The 23,079-nt window shown below is 35.2% G+C and overlaps 3 protein-coding genes across 3 annotated transcripts; 1 reads left to right on the top strand and 2 right to left on the bottom strand.

Moving 5' to 3' along the window:
- Nucleotides 1-18: 18 nt before the first annotated feature.
- LOC116011439 lies at nt 19-843 on the bottom strand. Its single transcript, XM_031251001.1, has 2 exons — nt 499-843; nt 19-428 (listed from the first exon to the last, which is right to left on the bottom strand). Exons 1-2 carry the CDS (start codon nt 838-840, stop codon nt 138-140), a joined length of 633 nt encoding a protein of 210 aa, XP_031106861.1. The 5' UTR covers nt 841-843; the 3' UTR covers nt 19-137.
- A 449-nt stretch (nt 844-1,292) lies between these two features.
- On the bottom strand, nt 1,293-3,491 carry LOC116007801 (NAC domain-containing protein 73-like). The gene is made up of 3 exons (XM_031248475.1): nt 2,806-3,491; nt 2,520-2,709; nt 1,293-2,219 (listed from the first exon to the last, which is right to left on the bottom strand). Exons 1-3 carry the CDS (start codon nt 2,962-2,964, stop codon nt 1,687-1,689), a joined length of 882 nt encoding a protein of 293 aa, XP_031104335.1. The 5' UTR covers nt 2,965-3,491; the 3' UTR covers nt 1,293-1,686.
- Nucleotides 3,492-11,141: 7,650 nt separating this feature from the next.
- Nucleotides 11,142-21,626, top strand: LOC116010497 (homeobox-DDT domain protein RLT2). Its single transcript, XM_031249930.1, has 18 exons — nt 11,142-11,921; nt 12,142-12,639; nt 13,222-13,301; nt 14,041-14,457; nt 14,600-14,689; nt 14,791-14,955; nt 15,048-15,270; nt 15,465-15,565; nt 15,921-16,007; nt 16,112-16,264; nt 16,427-16,582; nt 16,975-17,184; nt 17,262-17,933; nt 18,023-18,565; nt 18,839-19,447; nt 19,581-19,685; nt 19,898-20,134; nt 20,410-21,626. Exons 1-18 carry the CDS (start codon nt 11,735-11,737, stop codon nt 21,250-21,252), a joined length of 5,376 nt encoding a protein of 1,791 aa, XP_031105790.1. The 5' UTR covers nt 11,142-11,734; the 3' UTR covers nt 21,253-21,626.
- Nucleotides 21,627-23,079: the final 1,453 nt, after the last annotated feature.

Genomic DNA, 23,079 nt, shown 5'->3' with positions numbered 1-23,079 from the left:
CGTGTTAATCAAATCAAATGTCACAAATTTACAAACCCTATTACTAATAAAACTGCAGATCCTGTCAATTATTAAAGAGTAAATTGCACTTTTGGTCCTCTGACTATAGCACTTCTATTAATTTCAACACTTGACTTTTAAAAGTAACGAATTGATCCTTTAACTATGCTTTTTTTAACGAATTTGGTCTTTCCGGCCAAATCAGAGGCCAAATTAGGCCGGAAAATTGTAACCCCTTTCTGATTACCATTTAATGAGGGCATAATGGTCATTTGCTCTCTTTTCTTCTTCTCTTTTCTTCTCTTGTGCGCCGGAATCCATGGAAGACCACGAACACACCATTCTCTCATCTTTTCATCTTCTTCTTGCAACACTTGATCCCACCATTCTCTCATCTGTCTCAATCTATCTTTCATCCTCTTAACCCTCTGCAATCAAAAAGTATTATTGCTAGTTAAGATTTTTCAATTTTCGGAGAATAGTGTTATTAGTGTTAACCTTGGTATTGGGGCTCTCTTGAGCGGGGGATTTGATGGTTTGTGGCGGAGAGGGACGGAACTCTAATGCTGCGGCGGTGGGGTCAGATAAAGATCTATGGAGAGGAGGGATTGGCATCCGATTCCGGGACTCAGAATTCTTCACCGAAGATGGCTCAGAGAGGATTGGCGGCGGCGGTGAAATCTTGGAATTGTCAGCAGTTTGGACGTTGAGTATACCCAGAGAATCAATTGGTTCGGAGAGGCTCCGGTAGAGAGGAGAAGGGGAGGGTGGAAGCAGAGAGAGCCTTTTGGGGGAGGGTTCTTGGAGAGAGGAAGGGAATGAGGGGGACGGGCGTTTCATTGAGCCGCCACATGTGTGTTCGTGGTCTTCCATGGATTCCGGCGCACAGGAGAAGAAAAGAGAGAAGAAAAGAGAACAAATGACCATTATGCCCTCACTAAATGGTAATCGGAAAGGGGTTACAATTTTTCGGCCTAATTTGGCCTCTGATTTGGCCGGAAGGACCAAATTCGTTAAAAAAAGCATAGTTAAAGAATCAATTCGTTACTTTTAAAAGTCAAGTGTTAAAATTAATAGAGGTGCTATAGTCAGAGGACCAAAAGTGCAATTTACTCATTATTAAAAGTGAAACTCATCAACACATCTTATACATACCTATAATGCATCTTTTTGTTTTTAAATTTGTATGCAAAATTTATAGATCGATCAACTTGCATGCAAAAGAAGAAATGTTATACTAATTAATGTGGACATCATAAATAATGATTACCCAGAAAAGAAACAACCTAACAAACATTAAAAGTAATAATACATTAATTTATCATCTGGAGTATCTTTGTACACTTGATCTTTTATGATAACTCTCCCAGTACAGTCAATGATCATAAATCCTGAGCCGTGTACATGACCACTTCTGCATTACTACTGTACAACGTAATTAAAACATGCATTATATTATAATTAAACAAATTCCATTTCAGAAATTAAAGTTTAAGATATCATAATTACTCCATCTATTAGGGTTGAGCTTCAACTTCCAACCTTAGAAGAAGTTTATTCTGATCTGATCTGCTCACTCCCCCTTATTCTTCCCCCCTAACCACCATAACTGCTTCAAGTTAACTTCTTCATCATCATTATATTTTAAGACCTTACAAAAGAGACAGTTAATTAAAAGAACAAAAATTAAGGAATGAAAGAAGTGTCATGCATGTTGAAACTCGGGAGGAGTCGAGAAGTGGGACGATTATGGTCGAATTGATCGAATGAGATGAGAGTTGGGTTGAAGGATTCCACCATTGTTGCCGCAGATTCCCTAAGATGGGAACCGGCCTTTCGGCCGGCCTGAGGGAGATCAAGAGGGGGAGAATCCCTGAGGAGAGAACCGCACTGTCTAGGTTGTGTTTGGAAGAAAACCTTGGACACCACGAGCTCGCCTTCTTTCTCGTCCTCGTCGTCTCCGAGGTGGTACTGGTGCATCACCCAGTTGGTTTTCTCGGGTTTCCTTTGCTTCCCGTAGTTGGTGTAGAGCACCAGTATTTTCTTGTAGCCTTTCACCATGCCTTTCGCCGCCACCGGCCTCGTCTTCCCGGTCTTGTGCCACCGGGTTTCGTTCCCGTCCACGTCCGTGTGCACTTTCCTTCTCTTTCTTGTGCCCGTGGTATAGGCTTTGGATGGTCTGTGAAAAAAGTGCCGGACTAAACCATCTTTCGTCACTCCTATAAGTTACCCATAAAACCATTCGTCATATCAAACGTGTAAATCAAAGAAACAAACATACCCAGGTTTCTCACATCCTGACTGGCCGGCCAGTCATTAGGTAAGAGTACCAATATCTGGTGTTCATAAGAAACTCAGCACACTGGATGTAACTTTTACATTGTGGGACTGTTGAATTAGACCTGTGTCTACTCTTTATTCACACAATTTACTACTCAAGAATCAACTGAGGTGTCTGTATGGACCGGTGACAATGAAAGATTCATTATATTGAAGAAACATGCAAAACATGAATTAACCTGGTAACTTTTCAGGATGGGTGTAGCAAATTCCATCTTCTCCTTCAAGGGTGTGGATGAACTCGTCGATTAAAGGATGAAGCTTGTGAGAATCCAAGCTGACCTTAGCCTCCAAATGTTCAAGAATCTCTTGATCACTTGGATCAAACTTCACTCCAGCAGGTAATCCCGGCAGATTATGAATTCCAGCCTATATATATATATATATTCTCAGGAAATTAAAGAAACATAGCATATAACATGTAATCAAATCTCACAAAAAAAAAAAACAAAAAAATTATCGAACCTTTTGCTCACACTTGATCGGATGGCCACAGGAAGGGCAAGCCCTCATTCCGCTACGTCTGGTAATCTCATTTATGGTCACACTATTATTATTACCCCCACTGTTGTGAGCAAACAATCTCGCTGGACGATCCTCCCCAGAATCACTGCTGCAAGTCATTCTATGTTTTTTTGTCTGCTAAGAAAACATTACTCGATCGTTGTCGTCCTCGTCCTCAATCCCACTATTCCCAAATAAACAAACTCCCAGGAGGACTACTATCTACATACTACTCATCATCAGCTAGGTCATATGAAAAGGGAAAAAGCAAGTTGTCTCTTTGAAAGCATGTTCTCCCTCAAGCTACTTGTTCTTGAGGGTTGGGAAGGTATAGAATTCTGCTTTTTTCAATTCCCCCCACTTTTTAGGCCTAATTGGTAGATTCAAGCACAAGAGTGGTCTCTCAATTCAATTCGTGATCAATAACACTCATCACTACTTGTGCACAGAGAGAGGGGGGCGGGGGAGAGAAAGGTATACCTTAAAGATTAAATACAGATACGGAACAAAAGTAGAAAAACAGATGAATTGTTCGGAAGAAGGAAAAGAAAAGGGTTGCTTGAGAGTCACGTATTGGTGAGGTTACTGGTGTAGGAATGCTTCATGTGGAATAAATGTAGTTACATGTCTTTTTACACACCATCTAAAGGTTATCAAGTACCCTTCCATATCATGCACTAATTCAAAAACACAAACTCCCCGTACCATTTTATGTGTCTGATTCAGTTAATCCAATTTTTCATATTAAGTTTAGTATTAGTATACAAAAATTATATATTTAAAAACTACACAAAAAAAACAAATTTAAAAATATTAAAAAAAAATACTAAAGAAAATAAATAAAGAAAAAAGATTTGAGTTGAACAATGAATAGTAAATAAGACGAATAAAATGTGACAGAGAAGTATAAAATATTACAACAAGGCAGTGAATTAATTAATTAATTAAGCTAAGCAGTGGAAGCACTTGAGTGTAGATGGGGAAACCTACTGTTTGCGTGGCATTACACTCATCACTCTCCCACAAGCTAAGGGGATACCAGCTACCCATGGTGGAAATATCTATGCTTAACTTGCTCTAATTTTTAAATGAAAATATTGAAAAGTTATAACTATGTTTATTCATCCAAGAAATTCTTTATTTTTTTAAGCATATCAGCAAAATTTATAACCAATAGCAAAATAATTTTATTTTTTATACTTACATAACATTTAAGGCCACATTTTGATAGCAGGTGCTATAAATTTGGCCCTTCAGACCAATGCCCAACAAAATTGAAGAAAAAAACTACTACGTAATAAATAAATAAACTAACAACAATGAATTGAAGTAAATACAACCTATACTACACACATCTCGACTTTTTACTCCATATTATTATTTCTGAACTTAACATAGGGAATGATCATTGGTTATTAGGGTATATGGTAGGAATTCGATCTATTGTCATGCCCTTCATCATTTTTCGATATTGAATAGTCACGCAACTTTTTTAGAGTGTTGAATTTCATAAAAGAAATAATTATACTTGAGAAGTGTGGTTATATTTCTTATTTTGCAAGAAAAAAAAACATAAAGGGAGTATAACAACTTAATTGAAAAAAAAAATATGGAGTACTTTTTATTCAAATGATGATCATATATATATTTAGAGTTATTGACCTAACTCATAAAGTAGGAGAGCTTTAGAAAATTGATGTATGTTACGTTCCTTATATTTTGTGATGATGCTCATCCAATACAAATACTACGAACATTATATTCATGGGCCATTATGGATTAATTATGACAAATATTCATGAAGATCAGATCATTATTATATCATAATGTTTCTTTGTATTAGAAATGAACATATATGTACATTCGTTATAAACAACATTAATTTATGGAATCTGGTATAGCATAATATAATTAATGGTGTGGATTAAGATGGTAAGCTGAGGATCAGAAAGCTAAAAGGTTGCAGTAGTATTAGTTCCAGTGTCGCCATGGAGTACAGCTGAAGCAATGGTTTTGGGTGGAACAAAAAAAAAATAAAATTAGACTCACCAATAAATTCCATTGCTTCACGTAAACTTCTCATGCAACTCAAGAAACCTCTCCCTCCCTAGCTACTATACTCACCTTAATTCAATTGCCCCTTCCCCTTCAACCCCAAAATATTTAGTGATATATATAAACACTGAATTATACTCTTACTGTTTTTTTTTCTTTTTCTTTTTTTAGTACTCTTTTTGTTTTTTGGTGAATTGCAGCCCCTAGGATACGAATCATACGATGATTGTGATTTTGATGAAGCTAATTAAGGTTGGGTGGTTGCAATTTTTATTTAATTTACCGTGTGTCCGTAGTTGTGATTTAGCTGTCAATACCTAAAGAGAAATGTTTAATATGTATATATCATGAATCATGTATATGCATGTGTATGTATATTTAGCTAGCCAGAGAACACGCCGAACTGCGTGAATGCGAACGATTAACAAAGTGAATATGTTTACACAATACAGGAGTGTGTTTAGTTCACGGGTTTACACATTATGAATAGGGATCAAAATCATAGTTAGTGTTTGGTTAATAATGCAATTTTTTAAAATACAACTATGAAATTTGATTACTTATTTCATTAAAAAAACTCATTCTCTCATTTAAAAACGGATATCATTTCATCTCATTGGTAATATGATTTTTAAGTTTGGATTAATACATTTATATTTTTGCATCCTTTGCAATAAAAATTTACATAAAAAATGTCTACTATCATATCACATTTTTTTATAAAAAAAAATGATTAATAAAATAATAAAAATAACATATTCAATTATGTAAATTTATTTTCAAAGAAAACAAAAATAAATTTTAAATATACATTTTAAACAAAATATGAATTTTAAAATAATTAAATACGGAGCATATTTTATAATTAAATAATGATTATTTTTTGAATTTATACAATATAAATAATATATATTTACAAAAGTGGGTTAAATGATAAGATATTTGCAATCCTTTCATTGAAAGATTGCAAATGTCATATCATTAAAAGAAAACAAAAACAAAATAAGAAAAAGAAATTACATTAAGTGACCTATTCGGCTACTCCACCTACGATTGAAATCCCACCCACTGCATGAGGGGGGTTAGCCATAGGTAGTGGGCGTGTGACTTTGTGAATTGTCAGCAATGGATTTGACTCTCTTGGCAAATTTATTGTGTAACATGATTAAAACGGTGCCATTCTTTTAATTAAAAAAACAGTATCCATATAATTAATTCTGTTTATATAACATATTTAATTTCATTTTATATATTATTGTAGTTTCATTTCAGTACAATTAGAGTTTCATTTTGTTTCAATTATAGTTTAATTTAATATTATACATACAATATTAATGCATTAAGTCTTTCTTCTCAAAAAAAAAATACATACAATAGTTTTATTACAGTGAGATATGTTATTGAATTTCATTTTATACACACTGTAGTCTTATTACACCACCACAAATTATAATTCTAATTCAACTACGATTTCATTGGACAATAAACACTCAAATATACTATTTAGTTTCATTTTATATATATACACGTAATTTCATTAAAACACAATTAAAGTATCACTTTGATGTGACTACAGTTTCATTTGAGAATATACATTCAATATGTGAGACATGTTATTCAATTTCTTTTACATATTGTAGTTTCATTTCAGGAAAATTAAAGTATCATTTCAATTCAACTACAATTTTATTTGGCAATATATACTCAATATATGAGAAATGTTATTCAGTTCCATTTTATACATATGTTGCATTTTCATTTCAACACAAGTAAAGTATTGTTTCAATTCAATTACATACAGTTTCATTTGATAATATAAACACAATATGCGAGATATAAGTTATTCAGTTTCGTCATTTTAGATACATTGTAGTTTCATTTTGTTCCGAACACACGTAAAATACGAGATTTGTTAAAATTTAACAACTATCTTTTCTGTACTTTAAAAAACGATGTCATTTTTCATACCATTGTCCACACACCACCGTATAACAATCGGACTCTCTCTCTATAACAATAGATTTTCAAAAGTCAAATTCATATTGAATCCACTAAGTGAATCTAAATCTCGTCCACTATTAATGAATATAAATTGAAGAATTTATGTACAACATAAGTATAACTTATAACTAATTAAACTGCATATTAACTCCTTTTTCTTTTATACCTTATACTCCATATTATATATATAGTATCAATCTTTGGAAACATGATACACATTCCACATTATCTTATCATGACCTATTCATTCATCTGAAGCTAGTCCAAACTTTTGTAACATAGAAGATTTGATAGATGTTCAGGCAAGAATATTTTATCTTTAGAATTCAGATTTCTTGACCTGATCAGCCCAAGAAAAGCATTTTATATTTCTATATGAATAATTAAATCCCAATAAGTTTCAGACCATATACCATAGGATGAAACCCACGTGTGTGCATATATACACGCGCACACTCACACGTGGTTTACATGTAGAGCTAAAGTCTATTTTAATTTGTTGTATGAGCTCTTTTTATGATGTCAAAATCTAAAAATAAATGAATTATATTAATTCATTTTGTTTTACAAAATAAAAAATTTAATTATTTACTAACTAATAGTTTCATGTTTTGTAATTCATAGGGTGTGAATGAGATGATGCTGATACCTTCTAGTTTAATTAGAGATGCTTTACAATCATTGAGACCCTACATAATACAAAAAAAATTAGTGTCGATGTGTGGTTCTAATTGAGACAAATTATTATGTGGATCTGTGTTTGAAATACACAATTTACATACTGAATATTCACAATTTGATATGTAAATTATTATCGATCCAATTCACAAGGTGAACCCAAGTTCATGGTATAACTATTGTCTACTTGACTACGCAATGAAACATGTAGTTAGACCAAAAAAAAAATTTCATTTTAATTGAAATAGTCTAGCTTGCGCATGGACACCTCAGCCCAAAAAGTCTGTTGTAGAAGTCATGACCCAAATCAATTGGACATTTCTGTTTGTTAGGCCCATTTTGCAAAATTCCATATTACATTTCATATTTGTAACTCAATACCTACTCTAAAAATATGGACAAATATGGACTAGAGTCCATTAGATTATGAATCCTTGGTTTATATAATAATAGTCAGACAATTGTTATGCCATGAACCATGGTTTATATTGAATTATAAATTTTGATACTATAATTTTGTACCTTCAATTAATATATTTTACACATATAGTTAACATTTTTTGTACATGTGTTAACAAATAATTTGATAATTATTGACACATAATATGATAGCTATAAATACAAAAACTGTCAACTACATATATAAAATGTGTCAGCAAATATAGAATCTGAAGGTTATTTTTGTTCTAGGGCCTACAATGCAAGGTAGACCCTGGTCCATGGTATAATTTTCTATAGTCAGATTATATGATTGCAATTAATATATTATGTACATGCAGTTAGTATATTATGCACCTATAAATAAATTGAAGGTACATAATATGTTAAATGTATGTACATAATTTACTAACTACATACACATAATATGTTAATTGTAGTAGGTACATAATTTATTAACCGAAGACACATAATATGCTAACTGCAGATACATAATATGTTAATTGTAGTAGGTATTTAATTTATTAACTGAATACATATAATATGTTAACTATATGCACATAACTTAAATGTTATTTTGGACTAGAATATGCAATGCAAGGTGAACCCTAATCAATGGTATAACAATTAGAAAATATGCCTTCATAAAAAAATATAGATATATTTTAATATTGACGAGCTCATAAATAGTGGTCAAGTGGGTGGAGTTCTTGATCGCATATAGTTTTCTTATTGTGGTGTGTTGATACGTCTAATATTTTTAAATAAAAAAATACCCTTAAACATATATATATATTTGAGCATAGTTGTATTTATAACTTAGAAGAAAAACATGAAATATACAAAATTTCACATACAAAAATTAACAAGCTTTAGATGTATGGCATAGAACAAAAAAATTTGATTTGTGTATATGTTAGTTGACATATCAATTATAACTATTTACTACTCCGTATTTAATTAGTGAATGACTATTAGTCACTAACTATCCATTTGAGCAAAAGAAATTTATATTTTACCCTCTCGATCAATGATTAAATGATACTATTACCTGATGATTGTGCTCATTGTTATGTTTATATGTTATTTTATATTTTGATGATTTGAATCATGACAAAAACAAAATTATTTTTATTTCTTAATGTAAAGAATTTAAGACCCATTTTCAAAAAGGAATTCTGGTCGGGTAAAAGTGTAAAACTCCTTCACTCTTCATGACATCATTGTCTCCCCATCAGTGTCATGGTCAGTCTCATTTTTACAATTTTACCATCAAACATACAACCCAGAATCTCAAGCACAATAATTTAATTTGTTGCTAACATGATGATAGATATATTGATACCAAAAGTAAAACTCTATTTCAAAAAAGAAAAAAAAAAAAAAGAAGAAGAAGAAGTAAAACTCTATCATTTAGAAGTGCAAAACAGACCAAGTATTTTTGTGGTGAAAATGGAAACATGTGAGCATTACTAGATTGATAGTGTATATTAGATAAATTTCACTATTGTGTATAATTTAAGAAGACAATATAATATATATTTTAATAGTATATTTCTCCAATTTGAAAATATAAATTAATATTGAGGATGATTTTTGTTTTTAGTGATAAGGATAAATAACAATCCACATAAAAAATAAATAATCAAAAAACAAATCGCATTATAAAATAAGGTGTGACGCTCTCAATTATCAAAAAATATTGAAAATAACTAAATTCATAACCAAGCAATATAGCATAAGAGCATTTTTCATTGATATATGTGGCTTACATATTGAGCAAAGTAGACAACTCCTTAATTGGTTAAAACTGTCAAATCTTTAAAGTGCATTCATTGTTTAATCAAACAAGTTTTCTTGGGCAGGCCTCTACCTTCCAAAGAAGTATTCGTTTATATTTGTAAATAAACACTGTTTTACTCGATTAATTGGTTTGTGCAACATAGTCAAAAGCTGCAATTAATGGAAATTGTTCAACAAATTAACATTTGACCATTTCAGAAGCTGATGAGAGAAGTTGGATGGTTAAACTATCAAGGAACATCTGATCTTCTACCTCTATTACATACATCATCATCATCATTATTTTCATTATCTATTTAATTTTTATATTTACAATTTGATTACTTTAAATTTTATATTTTAAGAAAACAGACAAAAAAGATTTAATAAAAAACAAGGCGAAGAAAACGAAGGACAAAAGCACTTCACAATAGAAAGCTCAATTAATTTTATTAAATAATTGTTACCTAATAATAATATTAGTTCAAAAAGTTAATATCCCGCCATCAAAAAATTAATTATGTGATATTTCTTTAAAAAAGATCACAAAAAATATGTGCTTGGCAACAATGTCATATCTTATGTCAGTTAGTAAAGAAGTTAACATTAATAAACTAAATCATGTAACTGATGTAAGTTGCCATATCTTATGCACAGTTAATAAAAAAGTTTGACATTAATAAACTAAATCATGTAATTTAATGACATGTACCCTTGAAAATTTCGCCACTTTATTACTGCATTCAAACTTTCATTTCACTAATCTCGTCCAGATTTCAGTGGATTATCTCATCTTCAATTTAGGCGGCCCCACACTTTATGATGCTGGAATCACCCTATCTACCCACCTACAAACGATTCCCATTCACGCGACTCACCATAACGCCATAATTAGTAACAACCGAACAGCGTGCCCACCACTCACTACCACCGCGCGTGGAAGAACATCCTGGTCACCACAGTCTTAAACCTCTGGCGCGATCGCAGTAGTAGTAGTAGTAGGAGAACACCAAAAACCGGTCAGACTTCAAGAACAGTTTAGAGAGAGAAAGTAGAGAGAGGAACAAACTTCCCACACTAACCCACAATTCCATTTGTGAATCAAAGCGTTCCATTTCCAAGAATCTGACAATACTAACCCTCCACATATACACGCATGAGTACATATACAGTCATACATACATTATATATATATATATATATATATATATTCTCCCTTTCTTTATTGCTATCTAATCTACTGCTACCAGTAATCTCTTTATCTACAATCTATCCCACCCACCCACATCAACACTAGCATTAATTCTTTTTATATATTTGTTTTTTCTTTTCATAATTTCAACAAAAAAAGAAAGAAAATTCCAAGAAATGGATTAAGGATGAGAAAGTGTGTTCAAATGTATGCTCATAGTTGCTCATCTTCAATTCTTTTTGTTTCTTTCTTACTCCTGCTACTATTGCTCTATAATAATAATAATAATAATAATTGTACTGATCATATTTTATGGGAATTCGCTAAATCTCACCTTCACACCTCAACGACAGTCGCTGTTTGCTGTACAGATTATCAATACGCAATAGAGGGAGAGAGAAAGTCTCCAGTCCTTTTTTTACTTTTAGTGAGAGAGAGAGAGAGAGTGATGGGTGAGAGAAGTGTGAGCATTTTCTAGGAGTTAAACTTTTGTGGGTTTGTGAAATTTTCTATCTTTTCGTCAAAACCAAAAGCTACCCAATTCCGTGCTCTTCTCTCTACCCCCTTCTCTCTCTAAAAGCTCTTTCATTTCATAATTTGGGAACCCTAAGTTTTAGAACGAGAAAGATAACGATTTTGGGGTGTTTTAATGGAGGGTGCTGAGTTTTAGAGCTTATTGATTCACTTATGGTTCATATTTTTGGTTAGTGGGAAGAGTTGTTTGGATTTTGGGTTTGTTTAGTAATGGAGCCTCCTGGCGGTGGAAATGGCGGAGAGTCTGCTGCGCCAGCTGGAGTTGCCGGAGGCAGTGCCGGCGGAAGTGGTGGTTCTGATGTGGAGAAAAAGAAGCCACCGGAAGGAGGAGAGCCTAAGGTTAAGCGCAAAATGAAGACAGCTTCGCAGTTGGAAATTCTTGAAAAGACCTATGCTAGTTAGTCCATCTTTTACTCTTTTAACTTATTACTGAGCATTTTTACTCTCTATTCATGCGGTTTATGGCAATGGCTTATGTGATTTTATCCGTTATCTATTTTATTTATATTGTAGTTTATAAGTCTTTTTTTTTTTTTTCTTCCGTTTCTGTTTAATCGTGGCCGGACTGTATTGATTAATTGTTCGATTGCTTATCTGATTGGAGCGTTTTGGTGTAGAGGAAGCTTATCCATCTGAGGCAGTGAGAGCAGAGCTGTCAGTTAAGTTGGGATTAACTGATCGGCAGCTACAAATGTGGTTCTGCCATAGGAGACTGAAGGACCGAAAGGCCCCCTCAGCCCCCTCAGTAAAGCGGACACGAAAAGAAGATTTGCCGGGGGCAATGGTGTCTTCTTGTGGACAAGATGACATTGCAACTGGGGGTGAATTGAGGAGTGGGCATGCGTCTGCCTCTGCTTCGGGATTGAACCCACATACGCCTGTGGATTTGCAACCACACCATCCCCGGGTTGTTCATCGACCTGGAACTGCAGTTCCGAGGTATGCAGCTGAAATGCCAGCCATGAAGCGGTATTATGAGCCACCTCAGGCTATATCAGAGCTTCGTGCTATTGCATTTGTTGAGGCGCAGTTAGGAGAGCCATTGAGGGAGGACGGGCCTATTCTTGGAATGGAATTTGATCCCTTGCCACCAGGTGCATTTGGCGCTCCCATTGGTAAGTTTACTTCCCGTGACTGGTTATGTTTGCTATTAAAAATATGTATACGGCATTGTTTCAAAAGTGTGGTGAAGTTTGATGACGAGTAATACAGACATTGTACAATTGATGAGTGCTACAATAGACATACTAGGTGTTTGGGGCTGTATATTGTTTAAAGCCCAACAAATGATCACTGAGACTAGGTTGCAGTTGCTTTCTAGATGACACAGTTCCATGCAGCGTTGATAGGAGGTGTTATGCTGGTTATGATGAACTGATGTCAAATATAATTTGATTTTTTTTTCCTATTAACTAGACATCTCTTGTCTTGTGGTTTTGCGGTGATATTGGAGGAGCTTTACCTCTTGACATGGAATTTATAGTATGGTAGTTTGAGTGAGGTACATTGTTATACTCTGCATATACTAATCCCTGTTCTCCCATCTCTAATGACCTGGCATTGAAGTTCTAAATTGATCATATGTTGACATCTTTGATTTTTTATTTGTATTGATATTTTTCTGATGTGCATTTGAATGTTATAATTTATAAAGCTTCCCTAAAGTATGTGAATCTGACTCTTCCTGCATGGAACAGTGACAGCAGTGCATCACAAACCAGCGGAACGGTCTTTTGATACTGAACTATATGAGAGACAAGATAGTAGACAAATCAAGGTTATCTTACTCATTTCTTTTCAAGATATTCTCAGCTCTTATGCTGCTAAATTTGGAATAGCCATTAGTGGTGTTTTCTGGTTTTAGCTTCTGCCTTTATGATGTATTCATGAGTAATTAATATTTCTCGTCCTTTTTCCTTTTTTGGAAATACAACTGGTTTCTTAAAGCACATCTTTGAAGTTACCTAATAGAGTTAAAGTTCATTTGCATACTTCGGTAGTTTCAATAATTAATAATTTGTGCCTTTCTCGTTTGTCATCTTACGGATTTTGGCATGTAGAAATTATTAACTTTCATGTGCATGTGCTTCAGTAGGGGCAATAGAATTGATCTTAGACTAGCTTTAAAACCTATTAACTTGACAAGGCTAATAATAGTATGCCCTTAAGGCTTGTATATACTATTGAAACTCTTGATTTCATCAGAGGTGCTGTTTCTTCACTTCAGACTTTAAAATGCTTTTCATCTATTTTGTACTATGTAATGTCCTTGAAAACTGGTTAACTTGTATAGCAAGGTAAGAGGTAGTTTACAAGTTAATAAAAAAAGCTGAGAGTATTGTAGAATTACTAACAAGGTAACAGGTTAGAAGTGATTGGTGTTTTCTTTGTTCTTATATTTGTCATTCTGAATTGTATATGTAGGTTGATTTCTCGCCAATATATTGTTTCACATCTTAAAGGCTTGCTTCAGTTATTGAGGAGTTAAAATTTTGACTATTAGAATTACATGTCAGGGGCCTACAAGGACTCTCCTTGAATACCAGTTTATTCCAGAGCAGCCATCTATTAGAAGTGATGCATATGAACGAACTGTTCCGCACCACTATTACGGTTCACCTTCTGAAGCTCAGGGAACCAGGCCTTCTTTATCTTCTGGACGCTCTTATCTCCATAACAGTGAGCATTTTCCCTCAGGATACAGTATACAGACTCAACCGCCAACTTTAAGTCTACTACATCAGCAAGGGAGACATGCCCACTTATCTCCAGCTTCAGAAGAGGTTGATGTTGCTCCGCAAGGATCTTCGCATGTGAAAATTAGTGTGGAGGGTAATTTTGGTTCCCATCCCATCACTGGGCTTGAAAATCAATTCGTATCACCTGAGACCCGAGTCATTCATGAAGAGGAACGGTTGGAGAGGAAGCGCAAGGTTTCCATAGTTTCAGCTACTTCATTTTCCTTTCTTTTTCGGGGCAGTGGGGGTTGGTGGGTGGGTGGGTGGGTGCTGTAATTGAATGCAAAAACATTTTTTTCCAAAAGGATTTCACCTTATTTGGGTATACTTTTTACAGAGTGAAGAGGCTAAAATGGCAAGGGAAGTTGAAGCCCATGAGAAGAGGATTAGGAAAGAGCTTGAGAAACAAGACATGCTAAGGCGAAAGGTTGCAATTTAATGCATTTAGGGTTTAATTCCGGGGTTGCACTTGGATGGTTGGGTTATAAATTGTTAGTCATGTTTATTTGGTGTTTTCTATTTCCTTAGAGAGAAGAGCAAATGAGGAAAGAGATGGAGAGACAGGATCGTGAGAGGCGGAAGGAAGAAGAAAGACTTTTACGTGAAAAGCAGCGTGAGGAGGAACGGTACCTAAGGGAGCAAAGGCGTGAGATGGAAAGGAGGGAAAAATTTCTCCAGAAAGAATCTAAGAGAGTAAGTTGCAATGCATAATTCATCTAGTAACTCATCTATACACCTAGGTTTAGTTTCCAATTAATAACTTGTCCTCTCACCCATCCTCACAGGTGGAGAAAATGAAGCTTAAAGAAGAAATGCGTAGAGAGAAGGAGGCTGCAAAGCTTAAAGCTGCTAATGAGAGGGCTGCTGCTCGTAGAATTGCTAAAGAATCCATAGAATTAATTGAGGATGAAAGATTGGAACTCATGGAGTTGGCTGCCTCTAGGAAGGGTTTGCCTTCAGTTCTAGCTTTGGACAATGAAGCTCTACAAAACCTTGATTCATTTGCAGGTGGTTACAGTATTTTGCACTTGATATATGGTCCATTTGGTTTGTTATGAGTCATAAATTATGTCATGAACGAGTTAATGAGGTGGAAAACTTATTGGAAAGTACTATATAGTCCTGCTCTGTCTTGTCTACCCTTTCTACTATTATATATTCAAACGTTTTAACACCTGATATATTTTATAATCATATTTTAGATATGCTCAGGGAATTCCCACCCAAGTTTGTCTGCCTGAAAAAACCATTTGGAATTCAACCCTGGATTGGTTCTGATGCAAATGTGGGCAATCTTCTAATGGTGAGAAACTTACTTAATGTCCTATTCCCCTAGTTCTATTGCCTGAATATTATTCATATCTTCATTTTCAATATCTTAGTAGGAAGTGGGATTTTTATTGTACTGAAAAATTTTCTTTATGTCATTGTTTATTCCTAAATGGGAATAACTATTTTTATCATTAGATATATGGGGTGAAGTTGGTTGTGAGAATAAAGAGAAACACAAATATAGGAAATTGTTGTATCATATAGCACAATGCAAATGCAAAGAAGGAAGACTACTTCACGCTTTTCATCCTCTTCAAAGGATATATAAATGACTTCAGGAGAATGTCATTGTCTTTGAGATGTTTACCGATGTGATTTTTCTTCAGGTCTGGAGATTCTTAATTACTTTTTCTGATGTTCTCTCGCTCTGGCCTTTCACTTTGGATGAGCTTGTTCAGGCATTTCATGATTATGTAAGTTCCGTTGCTCTTCATTTTTGTTGCGAGTTGACTTCTTTGGGTTTTCAAATAACAATCATATACCCATATTACATCCATGTGTTTTCATCTATTGCCAGGATCCAAGATTACTTGGAGAGATACATATAGCTCTCCTGAGATCCATAATAAAAGATATTGAAGATGTTGCTAGAACGTCTTCAGCTGTGGTTGGAGTGAATCAAAACAATGTTGCTAATCCTGGAGGTGGACATCCCCAGATTGTTGAAGGAGTATGCTCTTTTTTGTTCCTTGTTTTGTCCAGTGATCTAGTTACATCATTCATTATAAAAAAAAAATAGTATGCTACTTATAATGCAGACCCAAATAGAATGGGACTAAGGCTTTATTTTCGTTTGCTCAATGTTGAGTATTTAGTTTGCATTTTGCAACAGGCATATGCTTGGGGTTTTGATATAAGGAGCTGGCAGCGCCACTTAAACCCATTGACTTGGCCTGAAATATTGCGGCAGTTTGCTCTATCTGCAGGTTTTGGCCCAAAGTTGAAGAAAAGAAGCATTGAACCTGCGGGTCTCCGGGATGAAAATGAGGCATAAATATTCTGCCTTTTCTCATTCAATATATACACATGCAAAGTGAATTATATCTGAACTACTACTTACTGATTATGAAGAAGATGCTAAGATAAAGGCATGCTTTTGGCTGTGAAAATTCAGAAGTTGAGGACATAACCTTTACTCACTTGAGAGCATAATACATGAAGTTTGGTGACTAGTTGATAGAGAAATTACATAGTTAAGAATCTAATTTTGTTAACTGACCAAGAATAGACCAATGGTAATTGCAAGTTAGTGTGTAGTTGGCTACCAAACAACTATTGATCCCTTAAATATTGAAAAAAATAAAGGAAATTGCACTGAATCAAGTTTTATCTTTGCAGCTTCTCTTTTTGGTTTTCTTCTTAATTTGATTGCCTCTGCAGGGTAATGATGCTGCTGATATTATTTCCAACTTACGAAATGGAGTTGCAGCAGAGAATGCTCTTTCTAAAATGCAAGAAAGGGGTCTTTCCAATCCCCGGAGATCTCGACATCGCCTAACACCTGGAACAGTCAAATTTGCAGCATTTCATGTTCTCTCATTTGAGGGAAGCAAGGGCCTAACAATACTGGATGTTGCAGAAAGGATTCAGGTAACTTTAGAATCAATTGCCCTATTTCGTGGTAGTCAGCTGACTGACTTTTTTCTCTTTCCGTGTAAATTGTAAAGGCATCTGGTCTGCGGGACCTTACCACGAGTAAGACACCAGAAGCATCTATTGCTGCTGCTTTGTCAAGGGATACGAAGCTTTTTGAGAGAACTGCTCCTTCCACTTACTGTGTGCGTACGCCTTACAGGAAGGATCCTGCTGATGCTGAAGCTCTTCTTGCCGCAGCCAGGGAAAAAGTTCACCTATTTAAAAATAGATGTTTGAATGGTGAGGAAGCAGATGATGGTGAGAAAGATGATGTTGAAAGAGAAGAAGATTCTGAAAGTGATGCAGCAGAGGATCCTGAGGTTGACAATTTAGAAGATGAAACAAATATAAATAAAAGCAGTGGCTCTTGTAAACCAAGTAGATTAGAAGATCACAAAATTTCTTATGATCTGACTGAGATGCCACCAGATAGTGTTCAGAATTCACCTACTTTGATGCAAGCTTCAGGTCTTTTGGGGGAGAAAACTTCTGGTGATCAATTAGTTGATACTGGCAGTCAATGCGAGAGTAGTATTCCTGACCAAGAAAACACAATAGTAGATGATGGCAGTGCAGGCGAACAATGGGTTCAAGGACTCATGGATGGGGAGTACTCTGATCTGAGTGTCGAAGAGCGCCTTGATGCCCTTGTTGCTTTGGTTGGATTTGCTAACGAGGGAAACTCTATCCGCATTGCTTTAGAGGTTTGTTTGTGTCCTGTGCTTTTATATTTAATTTACTGCTTTCCCATTTACGTTTCCTCTGAGTGAGTGTAAGTCGCAAACCTTTTCAGGAGCGCTTGGAAGCAGCATCTGCACTGAAGAAGCAGATGTGGGCAGAAGCACAACTTGACAAACGTCGTTTCAAAGATGATTATGTGATAAAGATGCAGTATTCATCTGTTATTAACAAGGCTGAACAGAATTTCTCAATCTCTGCGATGGAGAGCAGGCAATGTCTTTCTCTCGCTATTAATGCAAATAATGGGGCTGCACCATTAAATTCTGCTGCTCAGCCAGGGGATTCAAATAACCCAAACTACTCTAGTAATGTAATTGTTGAAAGAAATCTTCCATTACAAGAGTTTTCTGCTGGCCCTGATAATATTCAGGTTCAGCATTTGGGATATGTTGCAGAGAAGTCACGCATGCAGCTGAAAACTTATATTGGATATAGGGCAGAGCAGACATATGTATATAGGTCATTGCCACTTGGACAGGATCGTAGACGCAACAGATATTGGCAGTTCATTACTTCTTCTCGAAATGATCCAGGCTATGGCAGAATTTTTGTTGAGCTGCGTGATGGTCAGTGGAGGCTTATTGATTCCGAAAAGGTAGCTATATTCATGTTGTCTTCTGCTTCTAGATGACTCTAGCATTGCCTCCATGCATCAATTAATTGCTGAAAACTCGTTTTTTTAATTGTCACATGTAGATCCCTGTGAAACACAGCTTGCATAGTTGAATCATATTTGCATCAATTATGGCTATTTGTTTTTTAGTTGTTAAAGCTAGAAACAAGAATAACACAGATTTTCATGGTGCGTAGTCGATATCTATGATGCAATTTCTCATTCAGGTTTACCTTCTATTTCCTCCGCATATAGGGTTTTGATGCCCTCCTGGCATCCTTGGATGTACGTGGAATCAGAGAGTCCCATTTGCATTTGATGTTGCAAAGAATTGAAGTGACTTTCAAGGAAACTGCAAGAAGAAATACGTTGCAAATGAATTCTGTCCCAGATGTTGAAAATGATGTGAAAAACGAAGCTTTGGAAAAAACTTCCACTCTTGACAAAGACCCAAATAGCGCTCCGTGTATATCAAACTGTGATATGTCTGAACCGTCAGCATCCTTTGTGATTGGGGTTGGAAGGAACATAGTTGAGAAAAGCGATGCTTTGAGGAGATACCTAGATTTTGAGAAGTGGATGTGGGAAGAATGCCTTGATTCTAAATTTTTATGTGCGATGAAGGAGGGAAAGATAAGACGTAGAAACCTGCTGAGAGTTTGTGACCACTGCCATGTTTTGTACTTTGAGGAAAATCACTGTCCGTTTTGTCATACAACTTACGCCAAAAACTCAAAATTTTCCGAACATTTGACTAGGTGCAAAGAGAAATTGAAGGATGAGTATCTTTCCCCTTACCGGGCTCTATACTCGTCACCTCCCATTCGTCTTAGATTGTTAAAAGCACAGCTAGCTTCACTGGAGGCAAGAATCTCATCTTTGTAGTTTATTTCTACCAATTATTTCTTCCCATTTTCACTCGTACATAATTATGTTGCTCAGGAGTTGATTTGTCTGAGCATTCAGTTTAATATAGTGGCGACATTGGCTTTTATAGGTCTCCGTTCTTCCTGAAGCTTTTGAACCTGTTTGGTCAGAGGAGTATCGAAGCCATTGGGGTATGAAGCTACAGACTGCATCTTCAGCCGAAGATCTACTTCAGGTCGAAATTTAAATTTTAAAATTGGTCTTTTGATCTCATGTTCAAATTAAGCCTCCTTTTGTTTATTATTTTATGTAGTTTTTTTTTTATTTGTTTATTTTAAGTAAAAGATTTTTATTGAACAAATTTCACTCCTTCCAACTCAAATGAGGTTGGATTACAGATGTCATACTTGCAATTACAATCTTATTTTTCTTTGTGTCTGCCTCCAGCTTTTAACAATGTTAGAATGTGCCATTAAGAGAGACTTTCTATTGTCAAATTACGAGACCTCAAATGAGTTGTTGGGCATTTCTGATCAGCCTGCTGGTTTCGAGAGGGTTGGCGTGCTTCCATGGATACCCCACACGACAGCGGCTTTAGCACTGAGGCTTATGGAACTCGACACATCCATATATTACACACAACAGCAGAAAGAGGAATCTCAGAAAGGAGCGAGAAATTTCTCTGTGAGTACTTTTCCTAATCAATTTGTGTTAATACAAAGGATAGACCTGAACTTCTGCGCTCTATTAATATGCGTCTATACTGTATACTCATCGAACAAAAAAATACTCCGTACATTATTTTCTTCATATTAGTAACCTAACCAAAATAAGGAGTCGAAAATAAGGCTGAAGATCATTTTCTCCAAGTTGATTTTGTAGTTCTTAAATGTGTTTTTTTGGGTGTTTTAATGGCAATGGAATTCTTATTATTTTGACCTGAATTTCAATGTGCAAAGGCGCTACCGTCAAAATATACTATTCCAAAAAATGTTGCGGAGGAGGTTCCTGCTGAAGCTCTGCATGAAGCTGGAATGTGGCCTAATGTCGAAAACGGATCTGGCTCAGGACGAGGCCGAGGTCGTGGAAGAGGTCGTAGACGTATCAGTATTGAGAAATCTCAGAGGAAAATCGTCGATTCCAAGCCCGAATCGGCTTCTCACAGAAAGTCAATAGCAAGCAATGACAGACTTGGCGGACTGCCAGGATGGAAAGGGCAATCGAAGGGACAAGGGGGGCGTAGAAAGGGTCGTCGTTCAGCCAGAAGTAGGCAAAGGCCGGTGAAGAATGTTAATATAACAATTAATGCTGAGAACAGGCCGTGCTCCATTGAGCAGCAATGGAAGGAGGACGAAACAGCACAGATTCAAATCGAGGCCGCTGAAAACGATAGCAGTCCAGAAAGATCGGGATTTGAGAACGATAACGGTCAAGCATCAGAGGATGAATACGATGACTACGCTATGACAGAAGAGTATCCCGGGCTCTTCAGTGCAAAATCTGGACAGCAAATGGAAATCGGTGGCAACTATGACGCTGATCAAGGAATTGATGACCGCATTGATGATATAGACTATGCCAACGACGATTACATAGATGGTGATGATGAAGTTGAAGGCGAGGAAGATGCACCGGGGAATGAAGAAGACATTGAAGGATATTTCAACGGTGACTCAGAGGACGAAGGAAACAGATTCAGGGCCGGTGACTCAGAGGATGAAGGAAACAGATTCAGGGCCGAGGAGCAAATAGAAAGCGAGAGTCAAGATTCACCATCTTCGTCATCTGACTATAGTGAATAATTTCTAGTTCCGAAGAAGGGAGCAAAATGTAGCTGCAAGCCTGCAAGCGATGTCAACTCTACAAAACATAAAGAAAAAGGTGAAGGTTTGCTCTTGCTCCATAGTACAATCTCCCATCTCTTGAAGACTAGAGAGCTTTGTAGGAAGTTAACATGTATTTATATGTATTAATAGTTGAAAATGAGCTGCATAGTGTATGGTAAACTGTACCTAAATCTTGCAAACTGGAGTACTATACATCTCAATTATAAAGAAGCAAGAGTTAAAGCTCAGAAATTTTATTATGAATTCTGGGAAATATGTAGATTTCATCCATTTTATCCCCTTGCAGTGTTTTCCCACTGATTCTGGAATGGAGAATATAGTGAAGCTGATCTGAGTTGCCTAATTATGCCAGGAATTTTATTTTAATTTTTTACAAAGGAAACACATCCACTATCAAGGTCTATAATAAATAACCCTCTCTTTGTGATCCTAATCAGCTAAGGACGACATGGAGGTAAACTAGCTTAGGTAAATTAAGGAAGTCAATAGGTCGTTTTTATTGAGATTCAAATTTGTAATTTTATAATTATTAAGTCAACAATCTTTCCAATTTAATCGGGCTATTCCATATCTGGAATTATTTTCTTGTCCTGTATGTCTTCCTAGCCTCAAGTATGAGTCCTCCTGCACTAGCCAATCCATCTCCTGTATGTCTTCCTAGCCTCAATCCCATCCTGCCTGACGTGTATCACTACTAATTTAAATGATTGGTACTTTGAAGGTGCTTCACTTCAGATTTACTGAGGTGTCTTTTGGTTCGTACGTGGAAATCAGAACCGAATAGAAATTAAATACTTGGTAATGGTAATGAGTTTTGATGAATATTATGTTTAGTACGTAGTAAAGTAGAATTGAAATGATTACCGAGATGTTTGGTTGTCTATGGTCAAACCTATAATGAGAATAAATGTTTCAAAAATACAAAAATAAAAAATCAAAGCAATTAATCTAATATAATGACATCCAAAACATCAATATGATTATATGAACAAAAAAATCAAAAAATACTAATCCAAGCTTAAAAATTAGATTACCAATAAGATGCAATGATATCACTTTTTAATTAAAGAATGAGATTTTAATTGAACGAATAATCAAATCTCATAACTATATTTTAAAAAATTGTCAACCAATCACTAACTATAATTTTTATTCTGTAAACCCATGAAGCAAACATAACTTTAGTTTTCGCATCAAATAGTATGACCTGTCAATCAGTTTTATGACATAATTCTTTTAATTAATTAATTAATCATGTTAATTGCCTACCAAAAGAACACGTCACTCCTAAGTAGTACATCAAATTAATTAAGTCCATAAGATGGTAAGCAAAAATATCATTTTTCAATTGTCAGATTTCAATCGTACAAACCATTACGGTGGGCTGAATCCGCTGGTTTTGCATTTTCATCATTGCCAAGTAAAAGACAAGAAAATTCTCCAACTATATAGTTGCCACAAATTATGTTGTGGACCATGCATGCTCTATAATCAATATTACAAGGTAGAATATTGATTAAATGTTGATTTTTAATATATTAATTGTTTATTTTTAGTATATTACGGAGTAGTTTTTATTTTTAAATACTCTGTAATATATTAAAAATGAACCTTCAAAAAATAAACATATGATACATTATTAAAAATAAATTTTCATTGAACTAAAAATGACATTTTTCAATGAATTAAAAATGAGCATGGATGTAAATTAGCTGAACACAGAGGCTGGCCTAAGATCTTTGCTAAGGTTGCTTCTACACTGTGACTTGTAAGGCTCGATCC

This window comes from Ipomoea triloba, chromosome 2, assembly GCF_003576645.1.
Source record: "Ipomoea triloba cultivar NCNSP0323 chromosome 2, ASM357664v1".
Taxonomy (NCBI): Eukaryota; Viridiplantae; Streptophyta; class Magnoliopsida; order Solanales; family Convolvulaceae; genus Ipomoea; species Ipomoea triloba.
Note: the sequence above shows the minus strand (reverse complement) of the source record. Positions and strands in the feature narration are given on the sequence as shown.

Bases quoted from the DNA above. Each gene is read 5' to 3' on its own strand.
- LOC116007801 (XM_031248475.1), bottom strand. From the start codon at position 2,964: ATGACTTGCAGCAGTGATTCTGGGGAGGATCGTCCAGCGAGATTGTTT. The intron at 2,710-2,805 runs GTTCGATAATTT...ATATATATATAG, and splicing joins CGATCAAGTGTGAGCAAAAG to GCTGGAATTCATAATCTGCC. The intron at 2,220-2,519 runs GTTAATTCATGT...GGTAACTTATAG, and splicing joins CCATCCTGAAAAGTTACCAG to GAGTGACGAAAGATGGTTTA.
- LOC116010497 (XM_031249930.1), top strand. From the start codon at position 11,735: ATGGAGCCTCCTGGCGGTGGAAATGGCGGAGAGTCTGCTGCGCCAGCT. The intron at 14,690-14,790 runs GTTGCAATTTAA...CTATTTCCTTAG, and splicing joins AAGACATGCTAAGGCGAAAG to AGAGAAGAGCAAATGAGGAA. The intron at 16,265-16,426 runs GTATGCTCTTTT...ATTTTGCAACAG, and splicing joins ATCCCCAGATTGTTGAAGGA to GCATATGCTTGGGGTTTTGA.
- LOC116011439 (XM_031251001.1), bottom strand. From the start codon at position 840: ATGAAACGCCCGTCCCCCTCATTCCCTTCCTCTCTCCAAGAACCCTCC. The intron at 429-498 runs GTTAACACTAAT...TTTTGATTGCAG, and splicing joins AAGAGAGCCCCAATACCAAG to AGGGTTAAGAGGATGAAAGA.